The sequence below is a fragment of the Botryllus schlosseri genome, chromosome 16, assembly GCF_051294905.1.
Source record: "Botryllus schlosseri isolate E-star chromosome 16, Bs_hap1, whole genome shotgun sequence".
Taxonomy (NCBI): domain Eukaryota; kingdom Metazoa; phylum Chordata; class Ascidiacea; order Stolidobranchia; family Styelidae; genus Botryllus; species Botryllus schlosseri.
Window position 1 is genome coordinate 2,808,287 of NC_137251.1, and position 23,619 is coordinate 2,831,905.

Sequence of the window (23,619 nt, forward strand, 5' to 3'; positions counted from 1 at the left end):
CAAAACACGAGAAATCGTAGCCCACGCAGCTCGAAAACCGTATTTACGTAAGGTACATCGGTAAATATTGGTCAGCTCCAAAATTACATGCGCGATTATTGTATCGCCCTGCGCGACGCAGACAGCGTAAACGCGCCCCGACATCGGAATCGCACGATTCGTCATGCAGTCAAGAGATCACTTGCATATCATTTCACATCTATAATAACGGCGTTTGCACAAGAAAATACAATAATCGCGAGAAAGAGAATGCCCGCGAAGGTGATGAATGATGCTATGTCGCTAAATTGTACCTGTAGACGAGAGAATGACTAAAACAATGACAGTGATCAACACTACGGACACGACCGCGATGATGATCATCATTTTCCGGTTCTTCCAGAGCATCTTCCGCGATATTTTTCTCGACGTCACCTTGAACGTGTTGGACTGCGAAGAGGAATATTATTGTGACGCACATAACAAATATATCACTACATTCGATACTGTAGTATGCAAAACTGGTGATGTAACATGTAAAGACGTATATCTGTATAGCCTACTACAGGTATAGTCACAATAATTGGTGTAGCTAGTTGCCAGGATTGTTAATGTGTCGAGTCGCAATTTTTTGTTTCGCGACTTGACTCGAGTCATTTTTACAAAAACCAAAGTGACCATAGTAACTTTGTCTACAAGTAGAAGTGGAAGCTGTCTAATAACACAACCTCTTGAATAAGTTGTAGAAGTAAGAAAAAGCTCACTTGCGCACTTGGAAAAAGTAGAAGTATTTCAATAATAACCACCTCTGAAGCTGCATGCGCGGACCGGACATTAAACTCCCTATCTCAGATAAGGGGATGAATATATCACCTCCTAACCCAGACCTGGGCATTGCGAGGCCGGCGACGTGATTTTGAGCTGCCCGCGAAAAGTTACTTGGTGTCTAGATGGTAAAATCTATTTACGAATGTTAATGCGTGGACAAGAACTATAGGATGTATAACCTGAACCGGAAATGGGTTTAGTTTGAAGTTTAGTTTATTGATGTACCATGATTACGTAAACTCTGTAGCAGAGATGAGTTTGAGCATGGATTAGGGTTTGAAAAAAACGGATTTGTGAGATTTTGTCGGATTTGGATCAGAGATATTTTTTCTGAACGGAAACGGATTAGGATTGGATTTACTGATTTTCAGGGAGATTGATACGTCGTGTGGCGAATTTCGACAAACTTTATTCAGGTCAGTTATTAATGTACTTACTACACTACACTATGGTACACTCGGTGCCGATGAACATGAGAAGTGCAGCCCTATCCTAAGTTATCTTAAATCAAAAACATAGTTGGTTGTGAAATAAAAATTCCCAATTCCTCCCTTGCACACATTGGCATTCTCACCGAATTTCAAGTATCGGATTAGGATTGGACATGGATTTGAATATTCAAAAATTCTGGATTAGGATTTGAAGCTTCGGATTTGGATTGAATTAGGATATAGAAATTCCAAGTCCGCTCGTCTCTGCTATGTAGGTCGTATTCTGAGTAATCCAGGTATAAAAAGCCTATATAACAAGCCGCAACAATTAAAGTTACAAGTCACTGTTTGTGCTTTAAACCGTCATGTCATACGTTTCCAAATTCTAATCGGCCCACCACTGTCTTAACCTGTACTTTTCGTGCCAATATCCGTGACATCACGTCTCCGTACGTACCACAATAAACCCACGACTTCATGGAATCACTGTCACAAATTTTTGAGCTAGATGTGCGTCACAATCAAAGAGGACACGTGACAAGGTAAAAATCGGACTTCCAATCATCGGAATCCACCATGTCATTGTCATATATCCCTATCGTGAATATTACGCAAGACATGTATTAGATCGCCAGCTTCTGTTTACACAGTGAGTAACATAACGACTACGTAAGGTTTGGTCAATCGAGGACAATAGCGTAACAATGTACAGTCCAACACAGTTTTGTTCCAAAAGATAGAAAATAAATCATTAATCAACTCTTACACTGGAACCGGCAGAGTGAACAGTGAAATTTTCATAACAATTGGTCTAATGGTAAAGCAAGTCATGTATTAAAATCTATACTTGGGCGGTTATATCGGAATTCTACAGCTACCATTGCACAAAAATACTTTATATCGGTAAATGACAATGGACCTGGCCGGAACAAGTTCTCACCAAATTAGAAACAAATGAGGATAAAATTTCGCATCAATGAAGACCAAGCCAGCTTAATTCCAGATGACATATGACAGCATTGATACGTATATGCGATGAGAATTTCCAGATTGTCAAGCAAATGCCTCAACTACATCGCATTCCGAATGTCGAACAGAATTTGATCTCGACATTGGTTTTACTTTGTCCAACAAATACGGATGACCTTTCTATTTATCGCCTGTGAAAGCCTGCACAAATCCATTTTGACAAAGCAAGCCATGTAAATGCATGATCATTCTGCTTGTGTGATGTCTGGTAGCTAACAATTGATGATATGTAATTTGATGATGCAGTGGATTAGTCCTTAAACCTATCCTAGCGTTTCTTAGGAAATCAATCATTTCCAAATCCGCAAAGCGGAATATGGTGGCGTGGAATTTGGAAATGCTGTCCTGCGACTCAGCTTACATTACTGCACCATTGTGGACCGTCTAAAAATAGTACATTGAGCTTAGCCCGCTCCATCCCTATTATTCGAAATTTCATGCCGGTGAAGTCCTATATTGTGATACGATTGTTGATATACAATGTTCTTTCCAATTCTCTACTAGTTGCTGACGATTACCCCTGATCTGTGTCAGCCAAAAATATTCGGGATCATTTCAATATGATTATATACTATTCAATTACTGTATTAATGCTGCATTGGGATACGAGTCTAATCTTTGCATGTTACTGGCTTCTGCATCCTTCAAACTTCGATTCTTATAGTTATCTCGTCTAGAGGTGGTTAAAGTAGTTTCCATAGCTACTCAAATGGAAGCATTCTAGCAATTTTCAAGACATGTCATACCTACCACACATGGAAGAAGAAAACAAAAGATCTGAAAAGTACTGGAGGAAGTAGCCTCCAAAAAGTAGATTTGGCCTTGGGTTTGCATACATTCGGCAATTAATCTGTGATGGCGGTTTCGAAATTGCAAGATGCATTTTTGAGAATGGCTATGATATAAAAGTGCTGCAATCTTATACCCTAACTACTATCTACTCTTCAAGTTCTAAATATTAAAATATGAGTGCCTAAAAACTGCTCAAGCAGAATAACATACCTACTTGAGTAAGTAACAGTGCAAGTAAACCAAGTCTACTCGACTTGAGTATTCAAAAAAGCAGAATAAATTTGTTACCGACCAATAGAGGGGCCGTTCAAAAATTACTTTTTTCCCGGATTCCGGAGATTCACTGATCAAACTGTTAGGTTCCCAAGAGCGCTGCACACCAAATTTTGCTCGATTCCAACAAGTAGATGTGAACCGACAGGAGTTTAAATTTTTTTTTATTTATTAAAAAAAATTTTTTTTCCAAATTTAAATTAGCCCATTAAATTATTAAGTTGTCTAAAAGAACGATGCTTAACAATTTTTGCTAACTTCCAACTGGTGCAAGTGAAGTTATCGTAGTTGAAGATTTTGGATTCGCGAAAATAGTCTGGATGGTGGGTAGCCTAATCCCAGAATTATTAATGATAAACTCAAACAACTCCGCTTCGACGGGTTGAATTGCGTCAAAATTGTTCTGCATCGTTTTGGTAGACAACTCAACAATTTCGTGGGGTTGACTGAAAAACTTGAAAAAAAAATTCAAAACTTTATAATTAATTCCAGAGTTTGGAAAATAAGTCATTTTGGACAACCCTACTGACCGCCAATGATAGCATCACTTCAATCTGATGGCCGAATAAGACATATCCTGCGTAGTTTCGATACTATTCAAAACCAAGTGCTTTGAATCATTGAGCTGAACAATTTACATTCAATCTCCATCACCGAAAAAGTAAGTAGGCTAATCTTACACTGGCTTGCAGGTCGTCCGTCTTGTCGACAAGATCATCAAGCTTTTCGCCACGCTCCAGTACTTTCTCCACGTTTTGCTTCATGATGCCCGTGACCTCGTTGACTTGATTTTGCAGTACCTGGACCTGGTCGCCCTTGCCGGAGTTATGTTTGTCCTGGAATGTGTTCATTACGTATTGCAAAATCGATACCGGTAGCTAAGAGTGGGCTAATTCCTAATCACTATAACTAGCGTCACGTGAGTAATGAAGGGTGTCATAATCTGAGACACGTGCCAAGGTCAAAATTCACAGCCTCAAGTTCAAAGCAAATGCATTTGCAAACTACCTACAAAAATCCATCGCATTCTATTGACCTACAAGCATGTATGGTGTATACATTATGAATATTAATTAGTTTGCCCAGTTCATCAATCTGAATATCGTAGGCCCCACCTGCCGCAAGAACTTGTGAAATAAAATTACAAATTTAATAATAAGGCTATCCATTCGAGAAGCAGGAGAATGATTTTGCAAATGAGCCTGATACTCACCATTAAATCTGCAAGCACTTGTCTGAACTCTCGATTGAATTCGAAGGGGGCTGCGTTCTGTGATCTCATCATGAGAGAGGCAGAAGCGATGAAATTTGCTTTCAGCTACAATAAAAAAGTAATGAACACAAAATCATTGTGCGTGTGCGCGGTTCTAAACCTTAATGGTAGGCAGCGAAAGCGGGCATTTAGGTATTAGCAGTAACTCACAAGTTTCTTACAAATAAATCTAAATGAGTTGAAGCAAAAGCTAGAAAACATCATGATAGTTTTGATAATGGATTTGCATCTGCACATCAACTCAATCTGAGAGTATATGATGACTTTAAATCAGAAAGTTTCAGATGACTCAACTTCACTCTGAAAGTCACTTCCAAAATTTCTGTGATTCGAAATGACTTTGACTCGGAAGACAGCGACTTGATTCCAACACGTCCCCAGACTAGTAAAGGTTGATACAAACATAAACAAGTAAATACAAAAACTGGCAGTAGACTTACGTCGTCCAAGAAAAGGTATGGCATTCTTCTACCAGCCTCTTCATCAGCGACACAGATGTAAACAAATCCATTGTCCACCAAGGTGTGATAATTGTTACTGAAATATACACATTAAATGTAATCGATAATACGTTGACAACAGCTATCGCTACACAAAATGCCAGACATTGCATGATGCTTCTCTGGAGCAAAGGTAATATAGCTGGGCTAACCTCCCACCCCGGCTTTAACAACAATTTTCATCTTCGTCTTCAACTGTGATGCAGTTGTGGCGATTGAAAATTAGCAAGGGTCCATTCAAGAAAATAAAAACCTAATAGGTACGAAAGATGGGTTGACAACCGATACCGCGAAATTGTATTGTCTGTAATTTAGTAAACGCAAGATATTTCAGGATATCTTTCTCACACGCTTCATGCATTGAAGAGCTTCTTGGAGGTACAGAACTTCAATATACAATATACAGTTGAATAGCTTATTCATATTGAAATGAAGCCGATTATTTTCAGTGTGTCAGAGTGTCAGCCGAAAATTTCTGGTTCATTTCAATATGAATACACTACCGTATTCAAATCATGCATTGAAAGATGAGTTTGAGGAAGTCAACGCCAAGTTCCTATATCAGCGGTTCTGAATCGTTTGTTTTGCAATCAAGAATGACGCAAGAACGGAGTTCATCAATAACAGATCAAAGGAATGAATAGTATATTCAAATTGAAATAAACCCAAATATTTCCGATTGACACTTGTCACTGGGGGTAATGTCAGCAACTATAGTAGAGAATCGGAAAAATTAAGGCTAATAGAAACAATCTCGAGTTCATCATAACGGGGCCAGACCATAAGTGAGAAATGTGCAGTGTTATAGGAAACATAATTAAAAAGTGTGGTTGGTGGTCATGTGGAACACTTCTGGATTTGGTGCACAGAAGTGACAAATATCATTTTAACTGCAAGAGAAAGAGGCTGTGGTTCGAAAGGTAGGCGATATATCCGGGCTTTTCCTCTCGTGCGTCATTGCTCTTATGGACTCTTGATAAAAAATCCAAGAGAATGATCCGGTGAAAGACAAATAGAAGAGAATGAGAGATAGCTGGTAGATTAAGCCCAAAACAGTGTTACATGTGGCATTAATAAGTAATGCCAGTAGGACAATCGGGAGAGAGAGATGATATGAATCGAAATGCCTAACAAACAGACACCAATAATGGTGCTATAGAAAATACGCATGCACAGCATTCGGCATCAGATGGGAATGATCAATACGACCGAGGAGGTCGACTAGTCTGATCACAACCGTATCATTGGGTATCAACAAAGGAAGGACGTAGTTTATTTTTGTCCTTGATGTTTTTTGCGGCATATACACCGACTCATGATACACATACACACGATCTGTGCATATGCATACCAGGAGTGCATGATGTGCATATGCCGCTGGACAAGGAAGTGCAGCTATAGCCTTTACGGCTTTCTAAGTCATGCACCACCGCTCCATGCTATCCCAGTAATGCATGAGCGCCAAGCAGGGAAGTCATGGATACCAGTGTTACTAATCAGGTCTTTGGTCTGACCCGGCCTGGGATCGAACCCACGACCTACCGATCAAGAAGCCGGACGCTTCACCATTACGCTATCTTGTCGGTAAAGGTAAAGAGACAGGTACACTTGTCTCTACACTGTCTGCCTGGGTGAACACTACACCATAATTACCATCATAATAATCACATTGTGTGTAGTAGCAACGTGTTTTGAGCAGATGACGGATATAGAACCCTTGATTATGATTAGGGTTAAAATTATATATGGTTTAGTTCTATACTTCTATAAGTACCATTGAATAGTATATTCATATTGAAATGTACCCGAATATTTTCGGCTGACACTCGTCAGGGGTAATCGTCAGCAACTAGTAGAGAATTCAAAAGAACATCGTATATCAACGATCGTAGCACTTCTAAGTTCTAAGTACTAATTTTGTATTTCAATAATTGTATGGTTTTGGTTTAAAAGTACCAACCTGTCCCTCTGGATTGATGTTTTCTTATTTTGGTAAGAGGAGATGTCCTGTAGTATTTCCTTAGCCGCAGACTGGTAGTCTTCCCGTACAAGAGCTTTGTCTACCAGAATAACATTCCCGCGAGAAAGGCAACTATAGAGTAACGGCATAACGACCGTCAATAAGTTGTAAACCAGCTGTTTGGTAAACGGTTTTTGGTGAATAAATATTTTAAACTCCACTAGACCAACTTAGTAAATTAACAGAACGGAATAGAGTCAGAGACGGTCCTAAGCCCAACCCTTTCATTACAACGAAAGACCTTTAAATAGCTGGTGATTGTCACCATTATTCATTCATTCATTTATTCATTAGCCACCAATGTTTACACTTGACCATTGAGATTGTGCGGTGGATATCAATTTGCGATGTCGGTGGTGTCGTTGATACCACCAAATATTTTGACGGTGTCATATTTTATAATTTTTTAGTACATTATGGGACGATGTATTATTGTCGGATACGGTTTGGTTACGCAAAGTTCGCGGTGGGATTCGTTTGGTTACTAGGCTAGTAGACCTTAGTAGATCAATGATATATGTACAGAGGTGGTCAAAGTAGTCAAGAAAGCTACTCAAGTAGAAGTAGAAGTAGCCACGAAAAAAAATCTACTCAAGTACAAGTAGAAGTACTTCTTCGATAAGCCACCTAAAACCACTTGAAGTAGAAGTAGGTTTGACTGACTTTAAATCTACTCAAGTAAGTAATTTTGAAAACAATCCTAATTCGTTCGAATGGACTGTCAAAAGCTGCGAATTGAGCTATGCGGAAGGTGCAGAGAGCTTGTTTCGTATTGATGCATCCCAGGAGGTATCAATTTTTGACTGAATGAGCATTTTTTTCGCATCACGGGATGCAAATTATAGTATTGATATGAAAATGCGATACTAACCCTTTGTTTACTGGAAGAATATCATGGCATGGCGCCCTACCCCATATTATAAGGCCCCACCTTTAGGCGCAGATCAATACGTGGAAGTTTTATCGAATACGTTTTCATCACTTTGCGCGATTAGTATATATACGTTGATAACAAATATTGTGAAAGGTAAAAGTTATATTTAGTGTAGCTTTATTTTCGGAAAATAAAGGCATTCTACACTTGCTTTTATGCTTCGACATGTATGTTCTGCAGACAAAAGAACTGCAAGTAATTAGAACTCAAAGTATGATACTCGCAATTGAAAGTGAAATACAAAAATACCACTTCTAAAAAGCGGAAACTATATTCCATATCTTTTGTCCATAAAACTTCAAAGGTGATCTGCTAAAACAGGTGTAACATTCAAAAAAGCTGGATTTTCCAGATTAGCAAGACACATAATGGGCTGCTAGAGAGTACGATATGATTGGTAATTACTAGATTGCGAAATGGTAGTTTCAAACGTTATGGTGGGCCATATCTACAGTGATGAAATATTTAATATGGGAGACAATGCGGTGTAAGCGGAACCAAGCAATCCCGTACCTAGATTATATTCACTGATACTTTCCTGAAAAAAAAACATAAAAACATATTTGTTACTCATAACTACTGTGCGCGAAACGCAAAAAAAATTCTGGGCTTTTTACTCTTATGAATATTAAATATATGTTGGAACTCCGTGAAAACAGCTCCGAAATTCCTAAGGCTATCTTTCGTATTGGGGGATTAAACTACTTCTACTTGACAAACTGAAAATAGCAAAAAGTAAACAAAATATTACGAAGTAAAAGTAGAGAAAATAAGATTTACTTGAGTAAGTACCAGAAGTAGAGGAAAACTACTTGAGTACTTCCAAAAAGTAGAAGTACTTCGTTACTGACCACCTTTGTATATATATCATTGAGTAGACTAAGCATAACCTTTGTAAGGGCTATGGACCAAGGATTAGGTTCCAAAGCGCTCTGGTTTGGCTATGCCACTGAGCTATATGCTTTTCCTGTATGGTTTTTGAAAATTGAAGCTATTTGTAGTGTCCTTCCTCATGGCGTTTTAATCGAACTTGAACACGTCTGATGAACTCGCGAAAGTATGCGACTAGAACTACTTGTGACTTGAGTTACTCTTCGAAGTTCGAACCTTCCCTTTTTACTACCACTTGTAGTTTTCCCATGTCTTGAAAAATTGAACCTTTCTGCTTGTAATTGAGTGGAAAAGTAAGGCGGTACTTCTACTTGAATACAAGCGTTGACTACTCCCACTATCTCTGGATTTATCCATGTAGTGGCTACATCGGCACTGTGGAATCATAGTATCTTATATGTATATTTTACACATTTTGAGAGAATTAACTCTGTGTTCAGTTTTCATTTTCTTTCAGACATATATCTTGGCCATGGCTAACTCTGATACATTGTGACAAATATGAACATGGCCAATGCACAATGATATATTGCCGAAGTGAAAGTTGCGAAATCATACCATTAAGTCAACCACAGCAGCTACAAGTGAGCTGGCACTACGACATTATATTTATGCAGCAAAGAACCCAATGCAAGTTGATACAATACATTAGTCTGTCTACCATATGGATTAACGCTTCCTGTTCATTGACAAATTTCTCAACAGCTTCTTAGTTCCCAGGTTCCCACTTGACAAGTGAAGGCTATTCACCACCATACACTACTATATAGGCCTACTCAGAGCTGAAATTTTGCATCGCTGGACAGTGGACACTGCAAATCCTCCGAAGAAAACCGGTATTTCACACAATGTTCCAGCAACAATAAATTTTATTAGATAATCATAAAAATGAACAAAGCATGATCTCTAAGGAATAGGTGCAGTAAATACCTGGACTGGACTCATACACGGACATTGGACAAGAAAACGATTCACTGCTAGTCTCTGAAACATTGATACAAAGCCACACTACATCATCTGCGAAGTTGGATCTATAGAAGATTAAATCGCGTCAATGTTTTACAGAATTTCACCCTTTTCAAGAAAATTCACATCGGTCGGCATAAAATAATATACTGTATGGGAAATAGGACAACACAACGTTGGGTGATAATATAATCTATTTCAATATATAAACAATCAATGTATCAATATAACATACACCAGATCTGACCCATAGAGATATTTTGACTTTATTATAAACCACAACCTATCTCAAGACAGCACATAAACAGCTAGGAACGAGACTGTTTTACAGTTGCAATGACAAGTTGGGATGAATGGGCTACTGCACATCAAGTGAGTATAATTTCAAGCTTTACTGGAACAACCAAATAGTCTTGTTTGGTAGTATAGTAAAGAAACAACTATCAGGTTTTCATAGGATTCTTAACAAAAATTCACGAGGCATCATCTATTCTTGGTCCTTATAAAGTCACAAATTTACGGCACTACATAAACCCAATCCAACGACATGATTACAGAATGAAAAAGCGTCACGACAGTCAGGATATGTGACCAAATATTCATAGAAACAAAATACGACTAGCAGAAATGAAAATAGATTTACCGTCACATAGAAAGTTCACAGCCACATAAAACACCCGTTATGACAGCAATTTATAAAAAGTTGGTAAAAAGGTAAGATACAAAGCACTGAAAGGCCGCAACAACACTTACATCCGAACAAAAGCAAATTGATGTGCGCCCGCTCCTGTTTCGGTGCAAACTGATCTGTGTATCATGGAGCGATTGGAAATATTTACAAAATTGAGCATCAATGAAAAATGGCATTTGGTCTGCTTTACAAAAACGTATATGAAACGGTGACGGAACGAGTTAAGACTCGAACCGGAAGGCAATCATTGCGTCTCCAGGTCGGTTGCATTTGCTTTCTTCTTTTTGCCGCGACGTATCTTCTTTTTCTTTGCCGTTTTCTTTTCACCGACTGGTTCACTCTGATCTGCCACACTAGTGTCAAGGTCTGGTAATCCATTGACACCAGAATTTTCGTCATCATTTTGCATTTTAGGTTCTTCCTCCTCTACTCCCTTGGTATTGGAACCGTTCACATTGACACAGTCTTCCATCTCTTCTGCTTTGGACAATGTGTTAACCATGCTGAGATATTCACCGTCTTCTGCTGGCAGACTATTGGTTGACGAGTTCAAACTATGATTGTCAGTGACTAGAAGGTTATTTGAATTACTCGTCGTCTCAGACGAATCTGAAACTTCGGATGGAGCCTGGCTCGAGCTCTCACAGTTTACCGGTTCTGGATGAGACAAGTTTATCACATCGTTATTCTTCGTAGGGCCATTCGCAGGGTCAGACAAATCCGGAGTTCGGGTATTTTGTCGATTTTGTACCATGCTCGCGTAAGATACTGAAGAGGTGACAGGCTTTTGCGATACGCGAGCATTCAACACTCCATCGCTACCGGTTGTGTGCATGTTGGGATATGTTTTTTTAGGAGACGCTTTCCAGGGTTTCGGCCTGTTTCTAGCGTTATCAAAATTTGGCTCGGTGTTTGAATGAAACAAATGATTAGGGGCAGTGTTCAGGTCCATGACATCAGTTGATTGGCGCGGATGCGCGTTAGCACGCCAATTAGTATCAATATCGGACATTTGCTTGGGGAAACTGGCACCTCTACGCTTGCAAGATGGTGGGGTCCAGATGTTATTAGGGACAGTGTCTGAATTTTGATGGTTCTGCGGAAAAAAAAAGTACGGCTGCTCCCTATTGAATAGATGATTGCCAGCTTTTGAATCGTAATACCGATCAAATATATTTTCATTGCCGCAAGGCCACATCGAATGGTACGTGTGGATCAGCAGGCTGGGAAATCTCGAAGTAAAATATTTCAAGAATTCCTCGGGAATGGATCCCAAAGAGGCTTTCACTTCCGCATCTAAGTCGCGGTAATGGTGTTTTTTGTTTCTCATAGCTCTCAACAAATCTCTTGTGGAATCGCCTTTGTAATTACGAAACTTTTTCAAATCTAATTGCAATGAGTAGGACAAATTTGGGCGCCAGTCGGTGCCGAAAACATCGGTAGAGTTCCCTTCCAGACGTACCATCAGGTAACTGTCCGGATGGTCTTTTTCCACTCTGTCGCTGACATCTTGAAAAAATTCTAATTTCTTCTCGGAATTCCAAAACAAGGGATGCTTAAGCACGGTTTCAGCACCCGGTCGCAAATGCGGTTCGACGTAAAGCATACACTGTATCAAATCGATAGCTTCAACGCAAAACTCATGAGTAGTCAACTCCTTCAAGGAAAAGTCACCGGCGACGATTCTAGCTTGGCGTGTCAACGAGTCTCCGAACGGATGTTTACCCGATAGGATGTAGTAATACACACAGCCCATCGAGAAGATATCGACGGCTCTCGTCATGCGATACCGATCGGTCAAAATCATTTCTGGAGCTATCCATCCGTCTGTGCCAGCCATGCCGGATCGTTGCGAAAAAGAACACCTACCACCAACCAATTTCTTGCACAATCCAAAGTCAGACAACACGATCTTCTGCTGGCCGATCTTATTCGGAAAAGACACGAGGATATTACTAGGTTTCACGTCTCGGTGCACGATACCAAGCTTATGCAGATGCTGTATCCCTTTCATAGCTTGCTCCATAACGGTGATTTGAGATAATCCAACGCTGCATTGAAATTGCGGATTTTCGATATACTCCTGTAAAGTGCCACTGCATAACTCCAAAGCGATGTAACGAAACTGTGAATCTTTTTCAGTTGAGAAATACCGGATGACGTGGGCATGTTCATCTGATTCTTTAAGCAACGCTACTTCCCGATCCGCGAAAGTAAAGCACTGAGGAACTATTCTTTTCACTGCGACCGGTCTACCGTCAAATTTTCCTTTGTACACAACCGTACCTTCACTGCCTCTTCCTAATATATCCGAAGGGTCGAGTTCAATCTGTCCAATCCGAATATACCCATCCATTGAGACTGTGCGTGACTTGTCAAGCCCGAATGCTGTTTGGAAATTTTTGCCGCTGATGATTATGAAAATAGCCCCTGTCAAAAGCGATGTGATGATCGCTACAAACGTGATCTCATTCCATCTTACGGGTTCGCTTGCGTGTTCTTTCCTGAGTGGGGAGGTCGGCGGGCGTCTTTGACGCTTCTTATGCTCTTGAAATCTTTTCTGTTTCAGTTTGGCTTGCTCGAAATGACGATACGCAGGATACTCCGGCGGAAAAACAGGCGGTTTCGGGACACCCGCCTCGCTAGAATCTTTCAAGATTGCATCAATAGGCTTTATTTCCGCTGTAAGCAAAGGAATTTTAAAGTCTTTCTTCTGATTAAGCGGAAAATAGTCAGTGTCCGTTAAAATAGGAAGGTCATGGTAACCGACCAATTTCCAAGCCGGGACTGCCGTTTCTACTTGAAGAGCAGTTGAATCGGACGATGGGATGTCATTTTCAGACGGACCTGGAAGCAATAGAATATCTTGACGCGACCCTACCCCGTCATGCTTCATAGCTGGGATGGCGTACAAATTATTCAAGTATTGACCGACGTAAAGAGACGGCACAAGTGGCGTTTCCGTCTCGGCACCCGAATATTTAGGCCCCCATTGAAGCGTATCCTTCATCAATGCGATATCTCCATTCTGATTTTGTAACATGTACGTCAACGTCTCTTTCGCCATATTCATAAGGGGTACTTTGAACAAACCACCACCGTTCCCATGCACATACATCCCTATGACAGGGTATCCGAAATTGTTAGCCCACATGACTTTACCGCTCGTCTTGTCTATCGTCACCATGTAGCCATCGGAGCTGGACGCAAAATGGAGATATTTGTGATCCAATAAATATTCATTCTTTGCATGACTAGAATAATCTTTAAATGTTGCGTTCCAGCGCAGTTTATCAGTCTTAGAATCGTACATAGTTATCTTATACTCTGATCTACCAATAAATAAATTTGAAGTCAATCCTCCAGGACAGTTTTCGGTCAAGTCTGCAGTGCTAATGATCTTTTCTTTAGCTCCAGTATCGGGATTGACCGAAATCCACATATCTTCTTTTCTTCCTGTGTAAAGTATTCCATCAGTGCTTCGGCACGGTGAAGCTTGAACCAACTCTGGGATCGTAAATTGGAATTTAGTGAATCCTTCCGAATCTGGCTTGAAGGCATAGAGTGATCCATCTTTTGGATTTGGAAGAAACGTAGGACCCTTGATGACAGAAGTATCCATTGGTACCGATACAATAGGTTCATCTTCAAGCTGCCACTTGACTAATCCATTGGTTCTGCTGACTGCGTGAAGTGTGCCATCCAATGTGGAAACTAGCAACAAATCATCCATGATATTGACATCATCAGACGAGTCTGCAGTGATATTGCTCTGGTCCTCATCTGACGCCGCCGCAACAGCACAGAATAGCAACAGAAACAAGGATACGTTCATCGTACTTCAAGACTTTTCAGTCGGAAGATAAATTGATGTAAACGCTGTACTTGCTAAGTTCTTGAACTTGGTCTTCGTCGAAGTATACTACCATTATGTAGAGAGAGGGTCTTTTGAGAAAACTTCTCACATATTCATCACTTGCGAGCTCTCCATTTTCAACATCACATTTCACAACAACAAGAAGTGATGACAGAGACGATGATCACTGAAGTGAATTAAACCATAGACTGTTCGAATGGAGAGAGAGAGAGAGAGATTTATTTCGTCAACCGATGACGCCACAACAAATAGAATACATATAAATATGTAGTACGTAACAAAACAAATAACAGTTGTTTAGCGGTATAGAGTGGTACCGGTGATATGATCATGATGATCTTCGAGTCAACCGGAACCAGAGTAAATGGTTATTGGTTACGATAATCGCCCACCAACACCAAGCAGACACGTCAACAGGTTCAATTCCCGTCGGAGGTTTATCCGGGCTCCTCTTCCCCTGCCGTTGCCGTTCTTACGGCGATAAAAAAGCCCAGAAAAAGACCCGACGAAAGGAAGCACTCACAAGGAATGGAAAGAACTAGTAGAAAGGGCCGCGGCTTCAAAAAGGATCAACATCGAAAAGAACTGTGACATCGGGCACTCTAGGCCGAGGTGGATGTCAGAGTAAAGGATCGCTACCGACGCGTGTCGTTCAACATCCTCCTATCTGTTCATGGCATCGCATTGTACATTGTGTGTAACTTGTTCAGATGAAAATTATGATACAATGATTGTTATTGTTGTTGAAAATCATTGTGAACATCAAATAAATGGGTGATTTAGGTCGCATGAAGTGCCTATACTCGGCATGTAAGTGAAAATTATATTTGTAAAAACGAGTTGGAAAATGCTAGCACTGTTATCGAGGTTTATAACTAAATTCTATCGGTCAATTACATTTGTATGCGTATAAGGGTGTTGCTAAGAGAGAGCTCCCACGATCAGTAACATTATATATTGGAGCATGTTTTTAGTGGGCCATTACCAGACGTAACATTTTGCTTCTATTTGAATGATCCTACTTACACCTGAGTAGCATTTTACTGCGAGGTTCGTTCTTGACTGGCAACAGACGACGCCAAACGAAGGAAGCCACGATACCATCGTAGAGATGTAGCCAGGGTGTTACGGTGCCTATTGCCTTGCCTACACCTCTCATTAAACCTTTCAATGTTACAAATATGAGGTCATCACTTGTATCATTACAGTTCGAGCTGCAGTACCTAAATAAATCTTGTGTTTGGCTGATGTGGTTGGTATTTGAATATGCAGATGATTTGAAGATCCATCGGGATAGGACTCCCACCACACTTTTTCAAAACGTCAGTTATCATGACACATCATTATCATATTTTTACTTATACACAGCAGCACGAGACTGGTTCTGAAGCGCAACATACAGCCACTCAAGCTCAATTGTGTACATATCCACAACTATTCAAAAAAGTCGACTGTATTATATTGCACGCCGGTATGTTGTAGAGAACAGGTCTCGAATCGAGGCCACGGAAATTCAACATAGCAGCCGATGCTTATTCAAAGCTGCAACAAAGTTATTCATGATAAGCAGCCAGAATGAGAAGTATTTGTGCAAATATTCAGATTTTGATAAACCGCTTCACAGGTATACCCTCTACGGAAAGCTCATCAAAATTTCATTGGTCTTGGAATTCTGGATTTAAAGCTTGCTGCTGCATTGCGGGTGGCATAGCCTGCATCACGGGGTAGGCAGTTTGTTGCTGAGCCATTTGCATTTGCTGCTGCACTTGGAGCCATTCCTGTTGATCCAATTCCATTTGTTCCTGACGGGCCTGAAGAAGAACGTTATAGTTAGTCAATCAATCGAACATGACTGGGAACAAAACTATACATAGATTCCGCTATTTATAGTAAATCTTCAAGCTACTTGGTAGAATAGAAGGCGGATGTATTAAAAGTGCTAATGCAAGTCTCAACAAATTAATTATTATATTCACAATGCTTTTCAAATTACCCTCATCATTCACAAACATCGGTGGCACACTGCATTGAAGTCGTTTATGAACCCATTGCATGCATCATTTGTCATAAATTGCAGCATACTGTTCCCTGACTGATGCAGATTAGCAAATTGTGTTGCAGATAGTTCCAATTGTATTCACAGCTATACTGTAGGCATGATACTGCATGTCAACTTCATTCACGCACACGTCACAGAGCAATACAAAAATTGACGTTCACTCGACAAAATTCTACAGGTATAGAGTAGGCAATATGACTCTGAATGCTATTGAAGTGGAAGCACGTCTATTTTCCTCTCAGAGGTGGTCAAAGTAGTCAGGGTTGCTGCTCAAGTAACGCATTAAATTTCTACTCAATTAAAACTAGGAGCAATTTCCAAGACATGGCCAAAAACATTCAAGTGGAACCAGAAAATAAAACGTCTGGAAAGTAGCCTACTCGAGCAATGAGTTTTCAATTGATTTGGTCAAGGCTAGGCATAGTCTTGGCAGTTGATCGAAATTTCAAGATGCATCCCTTCGAAATTAATGCAAAATGGCCAATGACACATAAAATAGGTAAATTCTTCGAAAAAATATTCAGTTACACGGGTATTCCACACAGTTATTACGACACTTTCTCACAAAAAAGTGATGCACACTCATTCCAATACTACTTTCTACTTTACTAAATCCAAAGCGTAAAATGCAAGTAGCTTGCCGAAAAAACTGTTCAAATAGCCTAGAAGTGGAAGTTATCTATTAAGTAAAAGTACTTCGTTACTGACAATTTCTGAAAGTAATTTAGTAGCGTTGTTAACTAAAGAACATCGAACATCATTGCTTATATCCAGAAATATTGCAGTGTGATTGCAATGACAAACCATAAGATATAACACCATGGAGAGGAACGTCAAATGCCAAGCAAAATATGTAAGCAAACCTACCTAGCCTACGTACTATTTCAAGGTGAACTATAATGAAATTGAGAGCAACTGATGGCTATGTCGACGCTAGAAATTTGAGATCATACTTTTGCAAACAGTTCTTGCTGCTGTCTCAGCAGTTCTTCCTCGGGTATTCCCAGATTTTCAAGTCGGCTGCTACCTCTCCGCTTCTTCAACGCTACATGCTTACACTCTTCCAAAACGTCTTTACATTCCTGGATGTACGACGCAAATCCAAGAGTTTCAAGAGCTAAAAATTAAGCAGTTTTGACATGAATAGGGTGAAACGAACCGAATATTAGAATAGACTTTTAGACTCAATGTTGAGTCATTAAAAAAAGTAGGCCTACAGGCTTGATACTGCACAGACCAGGGCTGTAACCAAGTCACAGGTCACAAGTCAATCTCACTTTTATAGTTTTGACTCGAGTCATTTTTAATTGACTACCGAGTCAAGTCCGACTCCAAGTCAGTGAGCAGAGGGTCGAGTCTGAGTCATGGTATTATGACGCGAGTTCAAGTCATAGTATTGACAGCTCAGTTTTCAGTTAAAGTCTTGTTAAACCCACCTTTTATAACTCTGTATGGTGATATCGAATGGTTTGCATTTATAATATACTAATTTTCCTCAATTTCAGCAGTTTCTGGTCGCATTTTTAAGTACCAGTGCCGATAGACGAAATCACAATAGTGTGGTTACTTTACTATTCTTCGAAATTACAATGAGATATCGGTCTTGGCAGTCTGACTCTCGAGTCATATGACTTGGTTCGAGTTAGGCGCGAGTCCAAGTCGAGTCAATACACAGATTGCCTCGAGTAGAGTCATTTCCGTATCTTGAGAAAAAGACTCAAGTCAAGTCATCAGAAAATCATGACTCGAGTAGAGTAATGACTCAAGTCATCACAACCCTAGGTAACACTGAACAACTGCCAAGATATATATAAGGATCATTGCAGCTGGGGCTGTGGAGGTGAAGTTTCAGTAAGTTATTTCCTATTGAAGTCAAGAGTCCAAAAATTTATAACAGCCTTTTGAGCCGGGCTAGTTAGTTAAAATGCCCAAGAATCCAAACCAATAATGCTCAACGTCAAAAAGGGGTCAAAAGTTGATGAAATTGAGAATGTAGCCTTCAGTGAGAGAATTGTTTTGAAAATATTTGTAGGAGTGTCTGAGTTGGACTTCTGTGACGAAAATATGACGAGTCTGAACTGGACACAGATAGTTTATGGAGACACAGTTGGAGGTAAAAAAACTCCACAGCCCTGGTCGACTCCGATTATAGGTCCGGGCAGTTGACAATGTCATGCTTTGCTGTAACTGTAACATTGGGTATGGTGGTCTTCGAGTGGTTTCAGTTATCTGACCAGAATAACGCTTAATATCCAGATGATATGAAAGCAGTGCTTGAGCAATGAATAAATCAATCCTATATCGTATTACCTTCTAGCACATGTTCGGGCATTATTGTTTTCTTCGCATTTTTATTGCATATCTCATTTGCTTCAGAAGATACGAGGTGGATAAATTCATTGCAGCATTGAATAATGAGTTCCCTCGTTTCATTCGAGACACGAACCTGAAGATTTTCCATATAAATGTCAATTGAATGATATTTATAGCCCAGAGTGAAATAATGTATCGAACCTGTGGAAGGGTTTCTTTTATCAGCTTATTCACTGCAGCTCTGGGCAAGTTCAAGTCATCATCATCCGCCATACCACTCTCGGTTACTTCATTAGCTGTAACTCTGCAAATGTGACGAAAACAGATCGATTTTCGACGTATACATTTACTAGGTGCGTATACGCACAGACTGGAGTCTGGAATTAGTGGTTGTTTTCGGCAATAAGTTGCGCGTGACAGAAGGGTTTCTGCCATAGAATAATTAAGGAATTAAATGGAAAGTTGCGCGTGACGTTTGCCACCAATTCCCCTCTGGGTATGCGCTACCAAATAAAAATTGAGTTTTGAGTTGGTCCAGTTCTAAATAAAAATCAGCTTGATAATAGCCAGTGAAAGTAATCAATTATGGGTTTATGTGAAACATCCTATCTGCAGCTTCAAAGGTATATGGACATATCGGTATATATGCACATGCACTTGTCGAAGTGCCAAACGTCAATCAAAAATCGTAAAAATCTGCACCTGCCTCAGGCCTCAGGGCAGGCAACCAGCCATACAGCATCTCTCTACCAGGTTTGACACTTTTCTGAGCTGTGTAAATCATTGTATCAACATTCCACACTATGTGCATGCAATCAATCTTGGTAAACAACATAGGTCTTAGAATTCACTTCTTGGTAAATAAACATATTGTATATTTATTATTTCCTGTAGGCTGTTCCTAGAGCTTATATTGAAACTGATTAGTGAAGTGATGTCTGGGTCTGCTCTGCTTGCGAGTTGTAACCACTGAGCTCTAAACGCTCATGACAGGAACTGAACGCAATGAGGTGTCTCCATATCAAAATAACTTGGGCAATAATGCTGTTGTTTTCCGGTATATGTTGTTAAACTATATGTTGCATAATTCAACAGTTAATTTGAAACTCCAATGCTTGATTGATGAGAATCGGCGAATCATGTAACGAGGCATCATACTACCTATTGGGGTCAGTTCACTTCCAATGAATTGAGGAGCGTGCTCACTTTGTTAGTTAACTTCGTAAATATATTATAATAGCTCTAATTATAATCACAGTGGTTCTATATCGTAAAATTGTCATAAGAGAGGGAGAGAGAGAGTGAATGAATGAGAGAAAAATAATTTATTTCTCACTGTCGCTACGCTTCAATTAGTTCGCTGCAGCAAAAATGCCGAATCGAGTATCATAACCACTGAGCTATATAAACATAACAGATTACTATCCAACGTAGACCACTGTGATTCTAATAGAATTCTCGGAAATTATATATGTTCACGTGAAACACAAAAAACAACAGCGGCATCATTATAATTTTCAATTTAGAATTTTTATCAGAATTCCGAAAACCACTTGCCAGATTTTACAATAGTTTTTTTGTGACAGGTTATCGGGATACCTGATAGAGAATGCGACTCAATCAGTAGACACAGCTACCCAACTGTAACACAGATTTGCTATAAAAATGATTTGAAATAACTCAGGAATAGAAACAGACCAGAATCACAACCAATTCGATGAAATATCGCGTTGTTCAATACATTAGACCAGGGGTGGGCAAACTACGGCCCGCGGGCCGCATGCGGCCCGCAACACCGTTCTGTGCGGCCCGCGAGAGTTAAACGAAACTTATTAAAAATATTGATAAAAAGCGCAGGCCTACTAAAATTCGAATTAATGCTGGGACGTGACTAAACTTTTACTTAGTATATTTCACCATGATAATTCTAACGCAGTGGTTCTCAAACTGGGGCGCGCGTTCCCATCTGAAAGGCAGCTGAAATTTTTTTTCGCGCTTCGCGCGATTTAAAGCCAATTTTTAATTATTGCTCTGCATTTAATGTTAATTTCATATTTTAAAATCTCTCATCCACAGTAGTAACCTTCCATGCCATCAAACTATCCGTTATGTTTGCCAGCATCCTGGTATCGTTTTGTGATATGACGATAAGGGGGGTGCGAAATCTTTCACCGTCATAAGGGGGGGGGGGCGTGTCTTGAAAAGAACTACTGTTCTAGGGTGATCTTACTATATTTTTTATGTGTAATTTCTGGCGCGACAGCCCGATCTCAAGGCCCACGCAGTTCGCAAGGTTTCAACTGCTAAACATCACAGAAATCCTAAACGAGATTGACATCATTCGGATCACGAATGTGATTTCAGATTGGCCACTCCAGTTTTAATTATTTCAGTGATGTGCTTATAAAAAACGACTCGCGCGTGTCTCAGGTAGATTATTCGATATGTATGCGTAGACTTGGGGTATTCATATTTTATCTGCACATAGTAGAAGCGTGTTGGAAGCTAAAATGGCTATGATGCTGTCAGCATTGTGTGTCCTGGAACTGAACCAAAAGCGGAATTAGTAAATCTATGAACAGATCGCTCTTCACAGATTTAAATTACAATCCTGTTTTAAGAATCGAGACAACCGACTTTCCTCTCTATAGTTTTGACAAATTGGTTATTGAGGCCGACCAGCCTATGAAATCTCGCCACTGCTTCTGACGTGTGTACGATATCATCAAAGCAATCTTTGGTTTGTTTTAAATAAGCATATACATTATCTCCATGTCCTCATTATATAATCAAACACCAACATTGCGTTTTGGTTTATAATCTCAATTTTATATAGTGCGGCCCGCGAATGGATTCAGACGTTGAATGCGGCCCGCGAGCTCAAAAGTTTGCCCACCCCTGCATTAGACACACATGAATTTCCGACAAACGCGATACATATATAATCGAAGAATTACCCATGTTGAGACCCTAAAGGAACACATTCATCCCCATTAGTGGACGTAAGTACTCCTAATAAAGAATTATTCACGATCAATAAGCTTCGGAATAACTCAGGAGCAGAACAGAATCGAATTAAATTCGGTTGAATATTGCGCCTTTCAATACATAGATGCACTTGAATTCCCGACAAACTCGATACATATATAATCGAAGAATTACCCGTGTTGGGACCCTAAAGGAAGACATTCATCCCCATTAGTGGACATAAGTATCCCTAATAAAGAATTATTCACGATCATTAAGCTTCGGAATAACTCAAGAGCAGAACAGAATCGAATTAAATTCGGTTGAATATCGCGTCTTTCAATACATAGATACACTTGAATTCCCGACAAATTCGATACATATATAATCGAAGAATTACCCGTGTTGGGACCCTAAAGGAAGATAATCATCCCCATTAGTGGACATAAGTATCCCTGATAAAGAATTATTCACGATCATTAAGCTTCGGAATAACTCAAGAGCAGAACAGAATCGAATTAAATTCGGTTGAATATCGCGTCTTTCAATACATAGATACACTTGAATTCCCGACAAATTCGATACATATATAATCGAAGAATTACCCATGTTGGGACCCTAAAGGAAGATATTCAACCCCATCAGTGGACGTAAGTACCCTTATCAAATACATATTGACAAACAATAAGCTTCGGAATAACTCAGGAACAGAACAGAATCGAATTAAATTCGGTTGAATATCGCGTCTTTCAATACATAGATACACTTGAATTCCCGACAAACTCGATACATATATAATCGAAGAATTACCCATGTTGGGACCCTAACGGAAGATATTCATCCCCATTAGTGGACGTAAGCACCCCTAATAAAGAATTATTCACGATCATTAAGCTTCGGAATAGCTTAGGAGCAGAACAGAATCGAATTAAATTCGGTTGAATATCGCGTCTTTCAATACATAGATACACTTGAATTCCCGACAAACTCGATACATATATAATCGAAGAATTACCCATGTTGGGACCCTAAAGGAAGACATTCATCCCCACAAGTGGACGTAAGTGCCCTTATAAAATAAATATTGACAAATAATAAGCTTCGGAATAACTCAGGAACAGAACAGAATCGAATTAAATTCGGTTGAATATCGCGTCTTTCAATACATAGATACACTTTAATTCCCGACAAACTCGATACATATTTAATCGAAGAATTACCCATGTTGGGACCCTAAAGGAAGACATTCGTCCCCACAAGTGGACGTAAGTGCCCTTATAAAATAAATATTGACAAATAATAAGCTTCGGAATAACTCAGGAACAGAACAGAATCGAATTAAATTCGGTTGAATATCGCGTCTTTCAATACATAGATACACTTGAATTCCCGACAAACTCGATACATATATAATCGAAGAATTACCCATGCTGGGACCCTAAAGGAAGATATTCAACCCCATCAGTGGACGTAAGTACCCTTATAGAATAAATATTGACAAACAATAAGCTTCGGAATAACTCAGGAACAGAACAGAATCGAATTAAATTCGGTTGAATATCGCGTCTTTCAATACATAGATACACTTGAATTCCCGACAAACTCGATACACATATAATCGAAGAATTACTCATGTTGGGACCCTAAAGGAAGATAATCATCCCCATTAGTGGACGTAAGTACCCCTAATAAAGAATTATTCACGATCATTAAGCTTCGGAATAACTCAGGAGCAGAACAGAATCGAATTAAATTCGGTTGAATATCGCGTCTTTCAATATATAGATACACTTGAA

General features: G+C 39.6%; 3 protein-coding genes across 3 annotated transcripts; all 3 read right to left on the reverse strand.

Annotated features, from left to right (window-relative positions):
• On the reverse strand, positions 1 to 7,311 carry LOC145458984 (vesicle-associated membrane protein 7-like). The gene is made up of 5 exons (XM_080337501.1): positions 7,066 to 7,311; positions 5,046 to 5,142; positions 4,546 to 4,650; positions 4,013 to 4,168; positions 1 to 429 (listed from the first exon to the last, which is right to left on the reverse strand). Exons 1-5 carry the CDS (start codon positions 7,212 to 7,214, stop codon positions 283 to 285), a joined length of 654 nt encoding a protein of 217 aa, XP_080193627.1. The 5' UTR covers positions 7,215 to 7,311; the 3' UTR covers positions 1 to 282.
• A 3,448-nt stretch (positions 7,312 to 10,759) lies between these two features.
• On the reverse strand, positions 10,760 to 14,583 carry LOC145458597 (serine/threonine-protein kinase/endoribonuclease IRE1-like). Its single transcript, XM_080337013.1, has one exon. The coding sequence runs from the start codon at positions 14,440 to 14,442 to the stop codon at positions 10,852 to 10,854; it is 3,591 nt and encodes a 1,196-aa protein (XP_080193139.1). The 5' UTR covers positions 14,443 to 14,583; the 3' UTR covers positions 10,760 to 10,851.
• Positions 14,584 to 15,921: 1,338 nt separating this feature from the next.
• Positions 15,922 to 19,213, reverse strand: LOC145458598 (protein Dr1-like). Its single transcript, XM_080337014.1, has 4 exons — positions 19,058 to 19,213; positions 18,854 to 18,989; positions 17,497 to 17,660; positions 15,922 to 16,295 (listed from the first exon to the last, which is right to left on the reverse strand). The coding sequence occupies exons 1-4, from the start codon at positions 19,127 to 19,129 to the stop codon at positions 16,140 to 16,142; spliced, it is 528 nt and encodes a 175-aa protein (XP_080193140.1). The 5' UTR covers positions 19,130 to 19,213; the 3' UTR covers positions 15,922 to 16,139.
• Between the last annotated feature and the right edge of the window lie 4,406 nt (positions 19,214 to 23,619).